General features: G+C 29.7%; 1 protein-coding gene across 1 annotated transcript in view; it reads left to right on the top strand.

Annotated features, from left to right (window-relative positions):
• LOC145666901 (uncharacterized) overlaps positions 1–9,933 on the top strand; it is a 165,496-nt gene extending 155,563 nt beyond the window's left edge. The window contains exon 3 of the mRNA XM_081734492.1: positions 7,732–9,933. Within this exon, the coding sequence (XP_081590618.1) occupies positions 7,732–7,962 (231 nt within the window). The 3' untranslated portion in view covers positions 7,963–9,933. The remainder of the gene's footprint in view (positions 1–7,731) is intronic.
• The last annotated feature ends 5,147 nt before the right edge of the window (positions 9,934–15,080 follow it).

Genomic DNA, 15,080 nt, shown 5'->3' with positions numbered 1-15,080 from the left:
TTTAAGCATTTATAAATACTAAAATTCATTAAGTTAAACATCTGCAACTTAACTTTTTAGTATTTATAAATACTAAAATCAAAATAGTTAAATCTAAAAGTTAAGCTTTACAACGTACGCAAAACATAAAATGTGTGAAATCAAGATTACTTTCTTTGTTTCTTAAATTTATTTTTGAACTGACTAATCACTCATTCTAATGTAATTAATTTGGATTTAATTAGTATGTGTTTGGTTTTAATGTTCTTGTAGAGCCCAACAGAAAAAGCCCAATTTGATTAATGTTATGGGCTAGAAATATGTGTCTAGCCGTGATGTAGAGATGTTTGCTACTCCAAGATGTTTGCTGAATTTAGCAGTGTATATTCATTTTTTTTCTTCAAATACTGCAAAAAATAAAAGATAATATGAAAATTTTAGTTTTTTTGCACTTAAAAAATAGTAAACAAATAGATGTTAAATTTTTGCAAGAACAACGTAACTTTTCAGCATTTGCAAATGCTTAAATTCAGAAAGTTGTTTTACAACGTAACTTTTTAGCACTTACAAATGCTAAAACCAAAATATTAAACTTTTCCAACGTAATATTTTAGAATTTTCAGGTAATAACTTCAGAGAATACAAATTATAAAACGTAAATTTTTTCAGTGTTATTATTTAGTTTCTTCAAGTTTTTGAAAAAAAAAAATACAAAATACTTTGTGAAAACCAGCGATTGTCTTACGTGGTACGGTGATGTTTGTCGTCTCCTAGAAAGTAAATTTCCACGTAAAGAAAAGAAGAGAGAATGGAATACTTAAATGAAAATGAAATAATTATTCTACATTAATCATATTGTATTCATCCGATGGATATGGATTTAGCACCCACAGTATATTAATATGTACTATACTAATATATCAGTATACTAATATATCACAGTATACTAATATATCAGTCTTGAGAAGCTGATTTCGGGCATCTGATGTATTTAGTTTCAGATTTTTAGTTGAATTTCAGACCGAAAATTTGAAAACATATGGTATTATTTTGATGGCACATCGAGTATATTCTGTAAAATAATAATAATAATAATGAAAATAATCGAAATTTCTAACAGTCGGAGGGAATGAGATGTCCAAACCCGAATTTCTGAATGTCATAGTGTTTATGTGGTAAAGCACTCACCATCAGTGCGAAATGTTCCTGGTTCGATCTCAGATCATGTGAGTTTGCGGTGGACAAAATAGTTTTCTTCGGTTCTTTCGGAGTTCGCCAGTTTCCTCCTACACTCTCATTCCATCAGTTCCTTTCGTAATTCTTCTATTTCATTAATTGTTTATTTTCTTCAGTTGTACAGGGCATAATCGTGGGGCGTTAAACTAGATTTTTTGGAATTTCAGAAAGTTAAGAAGATTCTTGAAATTCGAACTTAATTTGAATATCAGTTGGACTCCGGCAAAATTTGGAACAAAATATAGGAAGCACATTTTGAGCTCGTGCTGGGTCTCAGATTCTAAATTTGAGGGTCAGACTTCAGGTTTGAGATTTATTCAAGTCGTACTTTGAAACGTTCTTTCAGATATGTAACCAAAACATTGTCGTTCACTCATTATTTGTATGTGAAAAGTGAAATATATTAATTTAATGGCTTATTTCCCAAAGTAGACTAAATAAAAACATATCGATCAATGTTCATTGAAGCTAGTCTCGCCAAGTGTCGCCATTTTGTGTCTTCTCTTTTTTTGTGTGTGTATGTGTGTGTATGTGCTGGTTTCATTTTCCTAAATGGCGGCAAGATAGAGAGCATAGCTTCCCTTTTTCTCATCATAGAAGGATAAGCGCTCAACTTTGCCGGTAGATTGAAAAATAATATTGATAAAAGCGTGAAGAAGAACTTGGCGAGGAATTTTCTGTGAAGGGAGCAAGCAGCAAAATCCTTAAGCAAACATAGCTAAAAGTAGACAGTGGGCTGTCTTCGCTGCCTATCGAAATAGAACTATTATCTCCCTCACTAGTTACACTATCTAACAGAAACTCTCTCTCTCTTTTTCTCTCTTTGTCACTCTGTTTTTACACTTCTTTTTCACAAGGCTCTAATACACTTCACATTCGACGTAATAAGTTTCATAGCCGTTAAGAAATCGGGGTTGCAAGGTCCGTATATATTTTCTTAATAGGTCTGCATACGAAGCCTCCAAATTGAACTGGTGAACAAGTCGAATTTGAAGCTAGCCCGTCCGCAGTGGTTTAGTGGCGGCTAGCAGGGGTGTCTTTAGTGCACGCATCACAGTGGTTCGAATTCCATTTTAAACTGTATCTATCCCCTAGAATAACCCAATTATACACGTAAGCCTAAAAAGATCTTTGTATTCAAAAGAACCTTGATTCTTTACTGTGTGTCGGAATTGTAATTATATTTCAATAAGCCGTACCAGGTGACTATTTGTGGTGGACAAACACCATGTGTGTGAGTTTCCTCGAGGTTCTCCCGTTTCCTCCCACTTTCTTCATTCCACCATTTCATTCATTTCTCATAATTACCGTCTCGCTTAGCCAGCCTATCTGTGGGACGTAAAAATCATAGATTTAATTTCATTTTCATTTTTAAAAGTAAGCATATTAATAATAATTTTGAAGGAATGCATTTTAACATGTTAAACAGATACATGATTTGCTATAAGTAGCTTATAAGGTGATGAAATATAACAGCCAATGACATTGGGAAACTTACTAAATATACTTCAAATGATTTTGATAAAGTTTTCCTTTGTATATTCCTTTGTAATACTCTGCTGTGGATTATTTTTTTAAGTTCTGCAGACGAACTGATTAAATCAATTAATAACACGTTGCATTAAAGGTTAACTTATTGCGTCATACATATATGTTTACACACATTGATATTCTTATAGTCAGGTAATATTTTTCTTTCTTTCTTTTTTCTTTTTTTTTTAAATCGTAAGTTTTTCTTAGTGACTGTGATCTATCAATAATCATTTTTCTTTATCCGGCAACCCTGTGTTAGGATATAAAAGTGTTGATTTTTGGTTGCCTCTTTCCCGCCAGAAGAGCATGGGTTGTTTTTCTAAGGAGAGGGATAAAATGTGATGTTCTGATTCGCGGAAGTGGTAGTAAGGGGAGAAAAGATATATGAAAAGCATGAATGGTCGATATGCTTACATCATGAGGGGGGGGGGGTTCAACAGAAAATTCGTTTCGTGCTAGTAACCGTGATGAGGTGATCAGCATTGCTTACAGAGATTTTACGTAACGCGGAATCAATTAGTGTCGATATTCTATAGGCAACAAAAATCACACACACATATATTCATAAATACACACACACCCACATATATATTCCTCCCTCATGATACGATAGAAGCTTTCGGTTAATGCTTGTATATTCTAATCTAATCCTTATATTTAAATAAAAGTTCAATTAAAATTGTTATGTATTTATGCTATATAACATTAAAAAAAAAAAGAGTTTAAATTTCTTTTTTTAAAAAAAGAAACATGCGAGTTTTGATGTAGAATCAAAATATACTATAATGTGTGCATTTCAAGTCATAAAATGGAATTTAAAATTTGCTGTAAAGTTTACTAAAAGACTAACTAACTCTATTGACTGTGGAACCCGAACCGAAGGTTCAATGCCGCGTTCACAAAAGCTCTCCACTGATTCCTATTCTTAGCCAATTGGATCCAGATTCTACTTTATATTCCTATTTCTGCGAGATCCATCTTAATATTATCCTCCCATCTGCGCCTAGATCTCCCTAATGGTCGTTTCCCGATTCGTCTTCCAATTAAGACTTTGAAAGCGTTCCTACTTTCTTCCATCCTGGCCACTGAGTCCTCCTAAATTTGATGACCCTTACAATGTTTGGTAAACCGTAAAAAATGTGTAGTTCCTTGTTATGAAGTTTCCACCATTCCCCATTCCCGTCCCTCTGGAATATTCGTCTCAGGATCTTGTTCTCAAATACTTTCAGTGTGTGGTCTTCCCACAGAGTAAGCAGCGTGTTTTGCACAATACAGAACAACAGGCATGACTACCGTTTTATATATATCTTTAGTTTCAAATTCCTCGACAGAATTTTCGAGTAAAGTTTACACTTAATTATTAAAAGTGCAACTTTTTCGAAGTGCGAGATTATGAAATATTTCAAAAACTTTGTTTGAAACTTAACTTTGAAAGTTGACACATGTTGAAACTAATTTTAAACCCATAAATAAGATAACTTAAAATGAGTTCGATAATCATAAGTTTGATTTATATTTATTTTGAAAGTTGATACAGGTTGAATATAAAACTTAATACCTAAAATTATGTGTATATCTTAAATTGGATAGCTCATGAATAAATTTGACATTTTACATGAGAGTTTATAATAATAATAATAATAATAATAATAATAATAATAATAATAATAATAATAATAATAATAATAATTATTATTATTATTATTATTATTATTATTATTATTATTATTATTATTATTTACTTTCTAGTTTTTGTGTCACGTTTTATAAGCTATATTAGTAATTTAAATAGGTATCTGAAGACAGCAAACAATCTAAACCACAAACTAGGTCTATAACTGACATCATGACATAATAATTAAAAAAAAATCTCTTATGTAAAATTTAAAATTCGTTTAACCCTCGTACATGTCAATACATGTTTTTAATACTTGAGTACTGGTCATTTGTTTTTCCCCAAGAGATAGTGTTAGAAAATAACAAGATCCATAAAACGTGATCCTTGAAATTCCTTCATTTAAAAGGAATGAAATCTTAATACAATTTCTGTAATGTGCTGGGATATGAAATACGAACTTCGTTTTCTTCACTAAAGAAATATGAGTAAATATTTTCAGTTTCTTTCTCGGTTACTCGAGATATTTCTTTTTTCTTTTTTTTTTGTGTTTAAAATTTTAGCTTGAAAATTGTGTTAAATAATGTATGTATGTGTGTGCGTGTGTATTCTTTGAATCACGAAATAATGAAATCTCATATATATATACTTTTCACACTAGTATTTCCGTGGAAAAATTCAGTTAAGAGAAGTCATAAGCCCATAAGTTGTTGAAAAAAATAATAAATACAGACATTTTACTGAGTGTAAATTTAAAACATTATTTTAGGAAACGAACTTCTACCACGTTCCCTACGACCCGTTTCTGAATGTTTGTAAATAAGTTAATATTCAATATAATTTGACACGCTAAATTAATAAATATTTTAAAGATATTTTGCACGGTCCAGAGTTTTTAGGACCAATGAATGTGACGAAATGCTATTAAATTTGTAAACTTAAAGAAAATAGGTAGAACTATCTGCTAGTTTACTTAGTATCATTTTTTTTAAATATTGGATGACTTCTTTTTAAATTTACATCATTCTTCTTTGTTCTTTTGTTATTCACAATTTTTGTAAGGTACACATGTCACACTTTCCCCCCAAAATATGTACGCTCTCAAATAAGGTATGGAAGAACGTAATGTAGTACCTTTTACAAAAGTTCGACATAATTCAAACAACGACAAAAATCCCTAGCTACTGCCACAATTTCACTTTTTACTCTCTCTTCAAGCTAAAATATGGTCCCAAAATAGACAAAATTAAAAAAGAATGAACATTTCTTTTATGCTCATTGAATTAATATTTATCACAATTTACAAGTACATTTTTTACTTCAATTACAGTATATTTACTTGTTTATGCTCATTAAATTATTTCTTTTAAAAAGTTTTTACTTGGATCTTTATCTCGAACTCATTTCGCTACGCTAACTTCACTTTCTTGAATTTTAATGATTAATTTAGAAACAATGAGGATTTTTTTCTTTTAAAAAAATCAGAAAGTGTACCAGATAGTATCTGCAAAATACTATTAAGTAAATTAATAAATATTTCCAGACTTTTGCTTATAGACCAAAAATCTGACTTTTGCTTATTGACAAAAAAAAAAAAAAAAAACATTTTCGCTTATAGGCCAAAAATCTTACTTTTGCTTATAGGCCAAAGATTTTACTTTTGTTTATAGGCCAAAGATTTTTACTTTTGTTTATAGGTCAAAGATTTTACTTTTGTTTATAGGCCAAAAATCTTACTTTTGTTTATAGGCCAAATATCTTACTTTTGTTTATAACCCAAAGATCTTACTTTTGTTTATAGTCCAAAAATATGATTTTTACTTATAAGTCAAGAATCTAAATGCATTCATCATTAGGTTATAATTGCCGGATACATAAGTTTTTGAGTCAGGCTAAATGAAAGGTCTTGAACATAATTATCTGTTCACTTAATAGCATTTTGCAGATACCATCTGGCATACTTTCTAATTTTTAAAAATATTTTTCATTGTTTTTATGTTGACTAAAATTTAAGAAAGTAGGGGTGAACTTAGCGAAGACCCTTACTTTACTTATTTAAACTTATTCAATTAATATACTACATGCCTTAAATTACAAATCAATCTTCGTTTTAAATTAACTGATTCTTGAATTAAAATTAGTGAATGAAACTTACTGTTTAATCTTTGCTTGACAATATCTTCACTGTTCACTGCCTTCTTGGGTCAGTTTAATTTTTATTTGACAATATCTTAATTGTTTATTGTCTTCTCTGTCTTCTTGCATCACTTGATTGATTATTTCACAATTTCATAATTGTTTATTTTTCCTTGCATAAGTTCAATCTTTCCTTGCCAATATCTTAATTGTTTATTATTATCTCCTTGTATCAGTTAACTGCTTGTTTGACAATATCTTAATTGTTTTATTTTCTCGTTGTGTAAGTTCAATCTTTACTTGACAATGTTTTAATTGTTTATTGTCTTCTTGTATCAGTTGACCTTTTGAAAATATGTTAATTGCTTATAATTGCAACTTGACTACTTGTATAAGTTCAATCTTTGCTTGACAATATCGTATTTGTTTATTGTCTCCTTGTGTCACTTCAATCTTTGTTTGACAATATTTTAATTGTTTATTATCTTCTTGTATTAGTTGATTCTTTGTTTGACCTTATTATGGCTGTTTATTTTCTCGTTGTATAAGTGAAATCTTCGGTTGACAATATCTTGTTGCTTATTGTTTCTATTATCAGTTGACTCTTTGTTTGACTATATCTCAATTGCTTATTTTCTGAGTGTAATAATTTTGTGAGTGCAAAGTCCAATCTTTGTTTGATAACATAATTGTCAATTGTCTCCTTGAATGAGTTGAATCTTTGTTTGATATCTTAATTGATTATTATTGTCTCCTTGCATCAGCTGACTCCTTGTTTGACAATATCTTAATTGTTTATTGTCTTCTTGTATCAGTTGATTCTTTGATAATATGTTAATTGCTTATTATTATTATTATTATTATTGTCTCCTTGTATAAGCTCAATCTTTGCTTGACAATATTTAATTGCTTATTATCTCCTTGTATTAGTTGACTCTTTGATAATATTTTAGTTGTTTATTTTCTAGTTGTGTAAGTTCAATTTTTGGCTGACAATATCTTATTGTTTATTGACTCCTGTTATCAGTTGATTCTTTAATTGAAAATATCTCAATTGTTTATTTCTCAATCTTTATTCAATCTTTGCTTGACAATATTTTAATTGTTGATTGTCTTCTTGTAACAGTTGACTATTTGATAATATCTTAATGGTTTATTTTCTCTATGTATCAGTTGAACTTTTGCTTGACAGTATCTTAATTGTTTATGATTCTCTCCTTGTGTCGTTTCAGGTTAAAGTATGGTTCCAAAATAGACGAACGAAGCACAAAAGGATGCAACAAGAAGAGGAGGCGAAGGCGCAGGCTGCAGCGAATGCACAGAAAAACTCACACCACGTCACAAAATGGAAACAGGAAACCAATCAATCAGTAGAAGGTTCAACTAGTCCAGAGAACAACAGCGCACCTGGCGGTCGGCTTGACGATAACGATAACTGCAGTAGCTCCGGATCTGAATCTTGAGAATATCGAAGACTAATAATACTGCAGTAGTATTTTGTACAAAAAACAAAAAATAACAAAAAAATGTGAGAAGTGAATAATCGTCTAGTAAGATAACAAGAAAGGAACTTGTGCCATTTTGAAAAGTAAAAACGAATATATATAGAGAAAGAAAAAAACTATTACGAAGTCGCTGAAATGAGAAGAAAAGCAAAACAATTTTACCTTCTTGTATGTGTGCGTGTGAGAGAATATGCCAAAGTTCATTTTAAGAAAATAATCGTAAAGAGAAAAAAAGTCACTTTACTATAAACTATATTTAAAAAAATAGTGAACTTTGTTTTTTATTATTATAATAATAGAAGAAAAACATAATTTTAAATGTTTTTTGTGACGTGTACAGAGACCAAAACAAGAAAAAAGACTGTATTATGAATATTAATGTGCATTTTTCATAATAATAATAATATTACTATTACTACCACCAACTACCATTACCAAAATTCATAATAATATTAATAATAATGATCTGTTTCTTCCTGTAAATGTTTGTTTCCAAAGGAATTGTAAAAAAAGAAAAAACTATTTATTTATCTTTTAAAGAAAACATGAAAGTAAGATATAATTATGGATACTTAAAGAAAAATATAAACATTGAAGAAAAATCAAGTATTTTGTGTGCTCTAGTGAGAAAATGTCTATGCTCTGATTGCTATAGGAAAAATAAAAATAATGGTTGTTCCATAATAACAGTTTTCTCAAACCTATTCGTTGTTGTTGTCGAATTATGTATTACAAGTCGCTTTCATCATCAGCAAAACATAATGACTGTCCCCCCATCATCTTATTTAAAAATTAAATGAAAATAATAATATTTAAAAAAGAGTCATGTTCTATTATCAATCAATTCCTATACATGTCTGTGTGCCATACTGTTTTTTTCATAGTTTTAAAGAAAATATACAGAAACAGTATTTTTTAGGTAATTATTATTTAAGACTTAATTAATGAAAAAATATTTTAAGCTCCATTACTTGTATGTCTACTTCAGTGTTGACCTGCATAAACTGTTATACATTTATATAGTAATTTCTGAAACAAAATTAGTTCTTTTTCATTTTCACTTCTGTTAAATTTGTTTTTACCAAAAATGTTTACATTAATGTTTTAACATTTGTGTTTACATTAATGTTTTAACATTTGTGTTTACATTAATGTTTACTTAAATGTTTACATTAATGTTTACTAGAATATTTACATTAATGCTTACAAGAATGTTTACATAATGTTTACCAGGGTGTTTATTAGAATGTTACAACATTATGTTAACAATCTTGTTTGCATAAATGTTTACAGCGAAAATTATTTTAAAAAATATACTTCTGTGTTAAAATAGATAGGCATTTAATAGCTCTGTGTGGTGTGTTATTTTCTTTTTGTCTCAGTTATATACTGTCAATCATCAAAATTAATTAAATTTCTCTTCCTAATTTGAATACAGAATTCAAAATTAATGTTAGTATCAGGATATTGAAAATGGAATATTGGTTTACATTTTAATGTTTTATCAAATACATCATGTTTTGTTTGTAGAGTTATTTCATACCTACTCTGAGTATTTCCCATAGATTTAATTAATAATTTATATGTGTTCACGTTTATTCAGTACATTTCCATCTTCTTGTTTTCAGTTTTTTGTACTATAAATTAAAAAAAAAAGAAAAAAACATAAATTTCGATGTTGTCAAAGAAAAAAGTAGATTTCTGTGTGAATGTACCTTGAAGAAAAAATCCATTGTTCAAAGCTTCTCCCCCTTGTTCTACCATTTTCCTATATAATACATGAAAAGAAAGTACTTTCAGCATTATTGTACATATTGTATACATGTGTCTTGTGTATATAATTATCTATATACGGAGCCAATTATACTTAAAAAAAATATTTGCAAGTTGAATTCCGACATTAAAAATTTTACTTTAAAAAAGAATAAATATTTTGTCTTTTTTCTTTCTTTTTTCCCCGTTTTATTTAACCAATTTTTGAGGTATCTTCAGTTTAAACTATATTTTAAAATTTGAAATTTGTGCATTGTATAAAAATTATATATATGTATATATATATATATATAATCAGCGGCGGCTCTTGAAGGAAATCACATCTTTAGAATTTTAATTGTATCGCTACAAACTGAAGAAAGCTTACGTAATGCACTAATTGTTGTATACAGATTTCTTCCCTCAGCTTGTAGCAGTAAAACAACATAACTTTTAACGATATGACTCCCTTTAAAATCCGCCACTGCATGTAATTTAAATTGATGGATATTGTTTTGAGATTACGATTTTACTAGTAGTCATTAGCAGAAAATATGTATATATTAACGTTGTTAAAATTACTCGCATTAGAATATTCTAGTAATTTAAGCACACTAATGTAGATCCAATATCCATTCATTTTTTTAAATAGGAAATTTTTTCTTATGTTACTCAGATATTCTTTTCCAATATTCGAACAATTATTCTAATAACCAATATTCGAGCAATCAATTGTTCAAATAATGCCCTAATAATAACAGCACTGGTATCCATATACCGTACAATTTATTTTCTCAATAACTTTACGAATAGGGTGACCAACTGAAATTTAGCTTTCAGGACTGTCCTCTCTACACCAGTTGGTGGAATTATTCTAAATTTCTTGACTAGTAAACGGTTTTGGTTATAAATATTCTTCCTGTAATCATTAAAAGTATTATTTCAAAAGATATTTATAGTCCTTTAGATTACAAAAATGTTATCAAACGTTTTATTAGATTGCTTCTACTGATTTAATATTAAATTGATTAGTTGAGTTGTTAATAGATAGAGCGGATTACCTCCATGTTTTACTAGAAGGTAAAATTTTGCTTCCACTTGTAGCCAGTATTCGATAATTGACGTTTTCATGTCTTAATATTACCACAGAAAATAATTTTGTAGATACGGAAAATATTAGGCGTGATAGGCATGTCAAAAAATATAGAAGTAGGATATTGCCTGAAGTTTTGATCGCTGACTGAGATACAGCAGTAGTTCACTTCCTGTATTGATAAAAGTCGCTTCCAACAAGGTGAATTATAGTAAATAGAGGCATGGACTCTTGTAGTAAATTTTGTCGCCTTCATTTCTTAAATTAAGTCATGACATACCATAATATAAAGCTGTTAATTAATTTTATTTGTTTATGAATTACGAACAAAGTTTCCCGGGTCGCTTTTGAGAAAATCGTCCTAGAAAAAGTTTAGTTTCCAAGAGTAAACTATGTTTTTTGTGATTTATTTAGGAGGAATAACTTAATCTACATTGTAGTATTGTCAATGAAATAAATATTTACTTATAAGATATGAACAAAGTTATGTGAGTCGTTTTTGAGAAAATTGTATAAAAAGAACTCGTCTTCAAGTATAAAGTACTTGATGCAAACTTTTCGCAAGAAAATAATTTATACAATGTTAGAAGATTGTTCACGAAACACATATTTACGAAATATTAACAAAATCACCGATGTTGTTTCTGAGAAAATAATCTGAAGAAAACACTTCTCAAAAAGTAAACTCTACCTCTTCTGGACCTTTCTCAGACTAATATCATGCTATAAATAGGATTTTTAATGAAATATTGATTTATGAAATTTAAAGATTAACATTCGAGTTGTTTTTCTCTCATATAGCCTCGCTGCTGAAAGGGACGTTAAACTCAAAATCAAATCGAGCTGTGTTGTTTTCACTCTTCAGTAAACTCCCTACTAAAAATGGGAAAATCTCTTTGGAGGGAGATTTTCTTTTAAACTTTTAAGCGTAATATTGATATTTGATCCGGATGCGTTGAACCACAGTAGGTGACTATTATATTCACACACATCAAACTGAACAGACAGCAGACATCGGAAAATAACTTTTTTTTTTTGGGCGTGTTGAAGCCATGAAATGTGTAAGTAAATCCATTGAAATTTCGAATTCGAATTTTTTCACGGTCACGGTACATTTTCTTGCATCATCGCTCGAAATTAAAGAAAAAAATCATTTGACTTTATTTTAACAACATTAACGGTTTTCTAATTTAAATCAATAGACTTAAATTTTAAAATAGTAATCCTGACTTTAGAATTTATCAAAATTCTTGAATAGGATCTATAGGATCCTATCTACGAAATGGCTATAATGAAATAACTTGTAAAAGCAATTTTCGTCACAAAAATTTCAAACTTACAGTGTTGTTGAACAAATAATTGAATCCATTTTTAAACGTGTTGGTTGCATTAGTAATTATTTAGCATTCTCTAATGGTTAACCTTATATTGGGTAGGCTAAAGGAGTAGAACAATATAGTATATATGACTGTTCAAAACTTATGTAACGAATCTATATACCCAACCTATGTATTATTATTAGTTCTTAAACATGGATAGGAAAATTTCATTCATTATTTTATAAATATGAGACTCGGGTTCGATTCCCGGTGGGAGCTTATGTGGTTCGGACCTCATGTTAATTTGTAGGTCCTGCTGAACAGGACGCTAAAATCACAGATCAAATCAAATCAAATATGCAAAAACAGGAAAAAATATACGATTAAAAATAAACATATATTGTTTTCATAATTTTTCATTTTAGTGTGAATTTCAAAAACAGTGTCAGGGGCCACGGTGGCACAATTTTAGTGTGTGGTAGTGGTGCCTGGGGTCCTTGGTTCAATTCCAGCTCGCGCCAAGTGAACTTTGTGGTGCACAAACACCGTATGTGTGGGGTTTATCAGGGTTCTCCCGTTTCCTCTCACTTTCTTCATTCCACAATTTCATTCATTTCTGATCAACTACTCCGTCTCCTTTAGCCTAGCCAGCATAACCATGGGACTTAAAATTTTAATTTTAATTTCAAAGACAGTGTCTAAAAATCTTTAAACTTCCAAGGGGTACAGAAACAATCTATTGTACAGTACATTACGTGTAACACTGTTTTACCAATCTTAATTTGCAAAAATAAATAAATAAATAAATAATAATAATAAAAACATACAAACAATTTTGTTTATCCAATACAATTTATTACTTACAGCATTTGGTTCACCGAGTTCATCAGGTGTATTATTAAAATTTAATAGGGGTCTACAAGTAAGTATCTTTAACACGAGTCTTTTTACGCGTTACTTGCACAAAGATTTGAAAAATGTTTTGTTTTAATAATACGTGTTCCATAAACCCATTAAATACTTTTTATTGGTTTTACCCTCATATTACTGATGTATATTAATGAAGTTATAGATAATAGTTTCTCAATCCGTGGTACGCGTACTGCAAAAAGGTACGTGACCCACTGCTGGGTGGTACGCACGACTTCTGTAAAGGTGTATGAAAATATGCTCTTGCTTGAGCTAAAAAAAAAAGTATGGCTGAGTTGAAGATCCAACCTAAAACTTTACTGATATCTTTGTTCATCTGATTAATCAGAATATATATATATATATATATATATATATATATATATATATATATATATATATATATATATATATATATATATATATATATATATATATATATATATATATATATATATATATATATATATATATATATATATATATATATATATATATATATATATATATATATATATATATATATATATGACTTTCCCAGAATAATTTGGAATACTGGAACATCAATATCCTCTGTATTAAATATCCCACTAAATGAACTTTCCTTCCTCCTGAAGGCTTTTTCCGTCATTCCTAACTCTGCTTTTATTTCACTTTCTCACTTCATATTATCACTAATAATACTATCAAGTATCGAAAACTAGTCAGCTCTTCTATTATCTCCCCTCCTATATTTGACACCGGCCATTTTCGAAATGTGGAAGTGGAGAAGAATGCTAGTTCGAGGAGAAAACGAATTGAGAAGGTATTACAAAGGGTGAGGGAGAAAAGAACAATTTTAGATATTATTACGAAGAGAAAGAGAAACTTGTTGGGACATTGGCTAAGAAAGAATTGTATCATTACAGACATGCTAGAAGGTATGGTGGCAGGAAAGAGAGGGAGAGGGCGAGGGAGACTACAATTAATGGACGATATCAAAACAGAAAAATCGTACATGAAGACGAAGTTAGCGGAAGACTGTGTAACATAGAAACTTTTCAATTGCGGCAAGTGACCAGCCAATAATGGCAGAATATCTCTGATGACGATGATACTTAATAAGTTGCTACGTCAGGGGAAAAAGTTATGAACTCCTGCTGTAGATAATAAATAGGTCTACTACTAACAAATGTATTCCTGGGAATTAATGTAATACCCTTAACAATCTGTAAACAAGGAAAAGGATTCAAGTATTCATATGAAATATCTAAAATGAAATGAAATCTTTGAGTTTTACGTCCCACGGTTATGCCGGTTAGGCTAAAGGAGACGGTGCAGATGAAAAGGTGGAATGAAGAAAGTGGGAGAAAACGGAAGAAAACCCACTCATACGGTGTTTGTCCACCACAAAGTTCGCTTGGCGGGGGCTGGAATCGAACCCTGGACCCCAAGCACCAGAAGTGAACGCTCTACCATTGAGCCACCGCGGCCCCGTCATATGAAATATCTAGTTTGCTATAATCTTTGCATAGAATTTATTGGTAACTTAACATGTTGCATGCCTAAAGTACATTTGTATCAATTTTATAAATTTGAGATTTGTGGGCTAAGTTAAATCAACACCGGCTTTCAGACTAATAGGCTGACTTTAAGAAACATCTATTTATATTATTTTATTTTTTTCATTTTAGGTTGGGTAACACATTTATTGACTTTTGTTCTTTTATATTGGGTTCTCAAAGCAGCATTTACACTAATAGATTTCGAATTTTATAGTTTTAGTAGAAAAGTAATATTATTACCTTTTCTTTTAAGATTTATATTTGATTTCCAATTAATTTTTTTTTAATTTTTAGACTTATAATTTTGGTTTTAGATAAAAAATACTATTTTTAAAGTACTATTTTATACATTGGGCCACCAAACATATCTATTCATTTTAAGACTTGTATGTTGTGTTACAAAAGAACTATTTACAATACAAAACCATCTCAGTCCGTGAGTAATGCCAATTCCTAATC

This window comes from Thermobia domestica, chromosome 12, assembly GCF_964235325.1.
Source record: "Thermobia domestica chromosome 12, izTheDome1.hap1.1, whole genome shotgun sequence".
In the NCBI taxonomy this organism is placed as follows: Eukaryota; Metazoa; Arthropoda; class Insecta; order Zygentoma; family Lepismatidae; genus Thermobia; species Thermobia domestica.
Note: the sequence above shows the minus strand (reverse complement) of the source record. Positions and strands in the feature narration are given on the sequence as shown.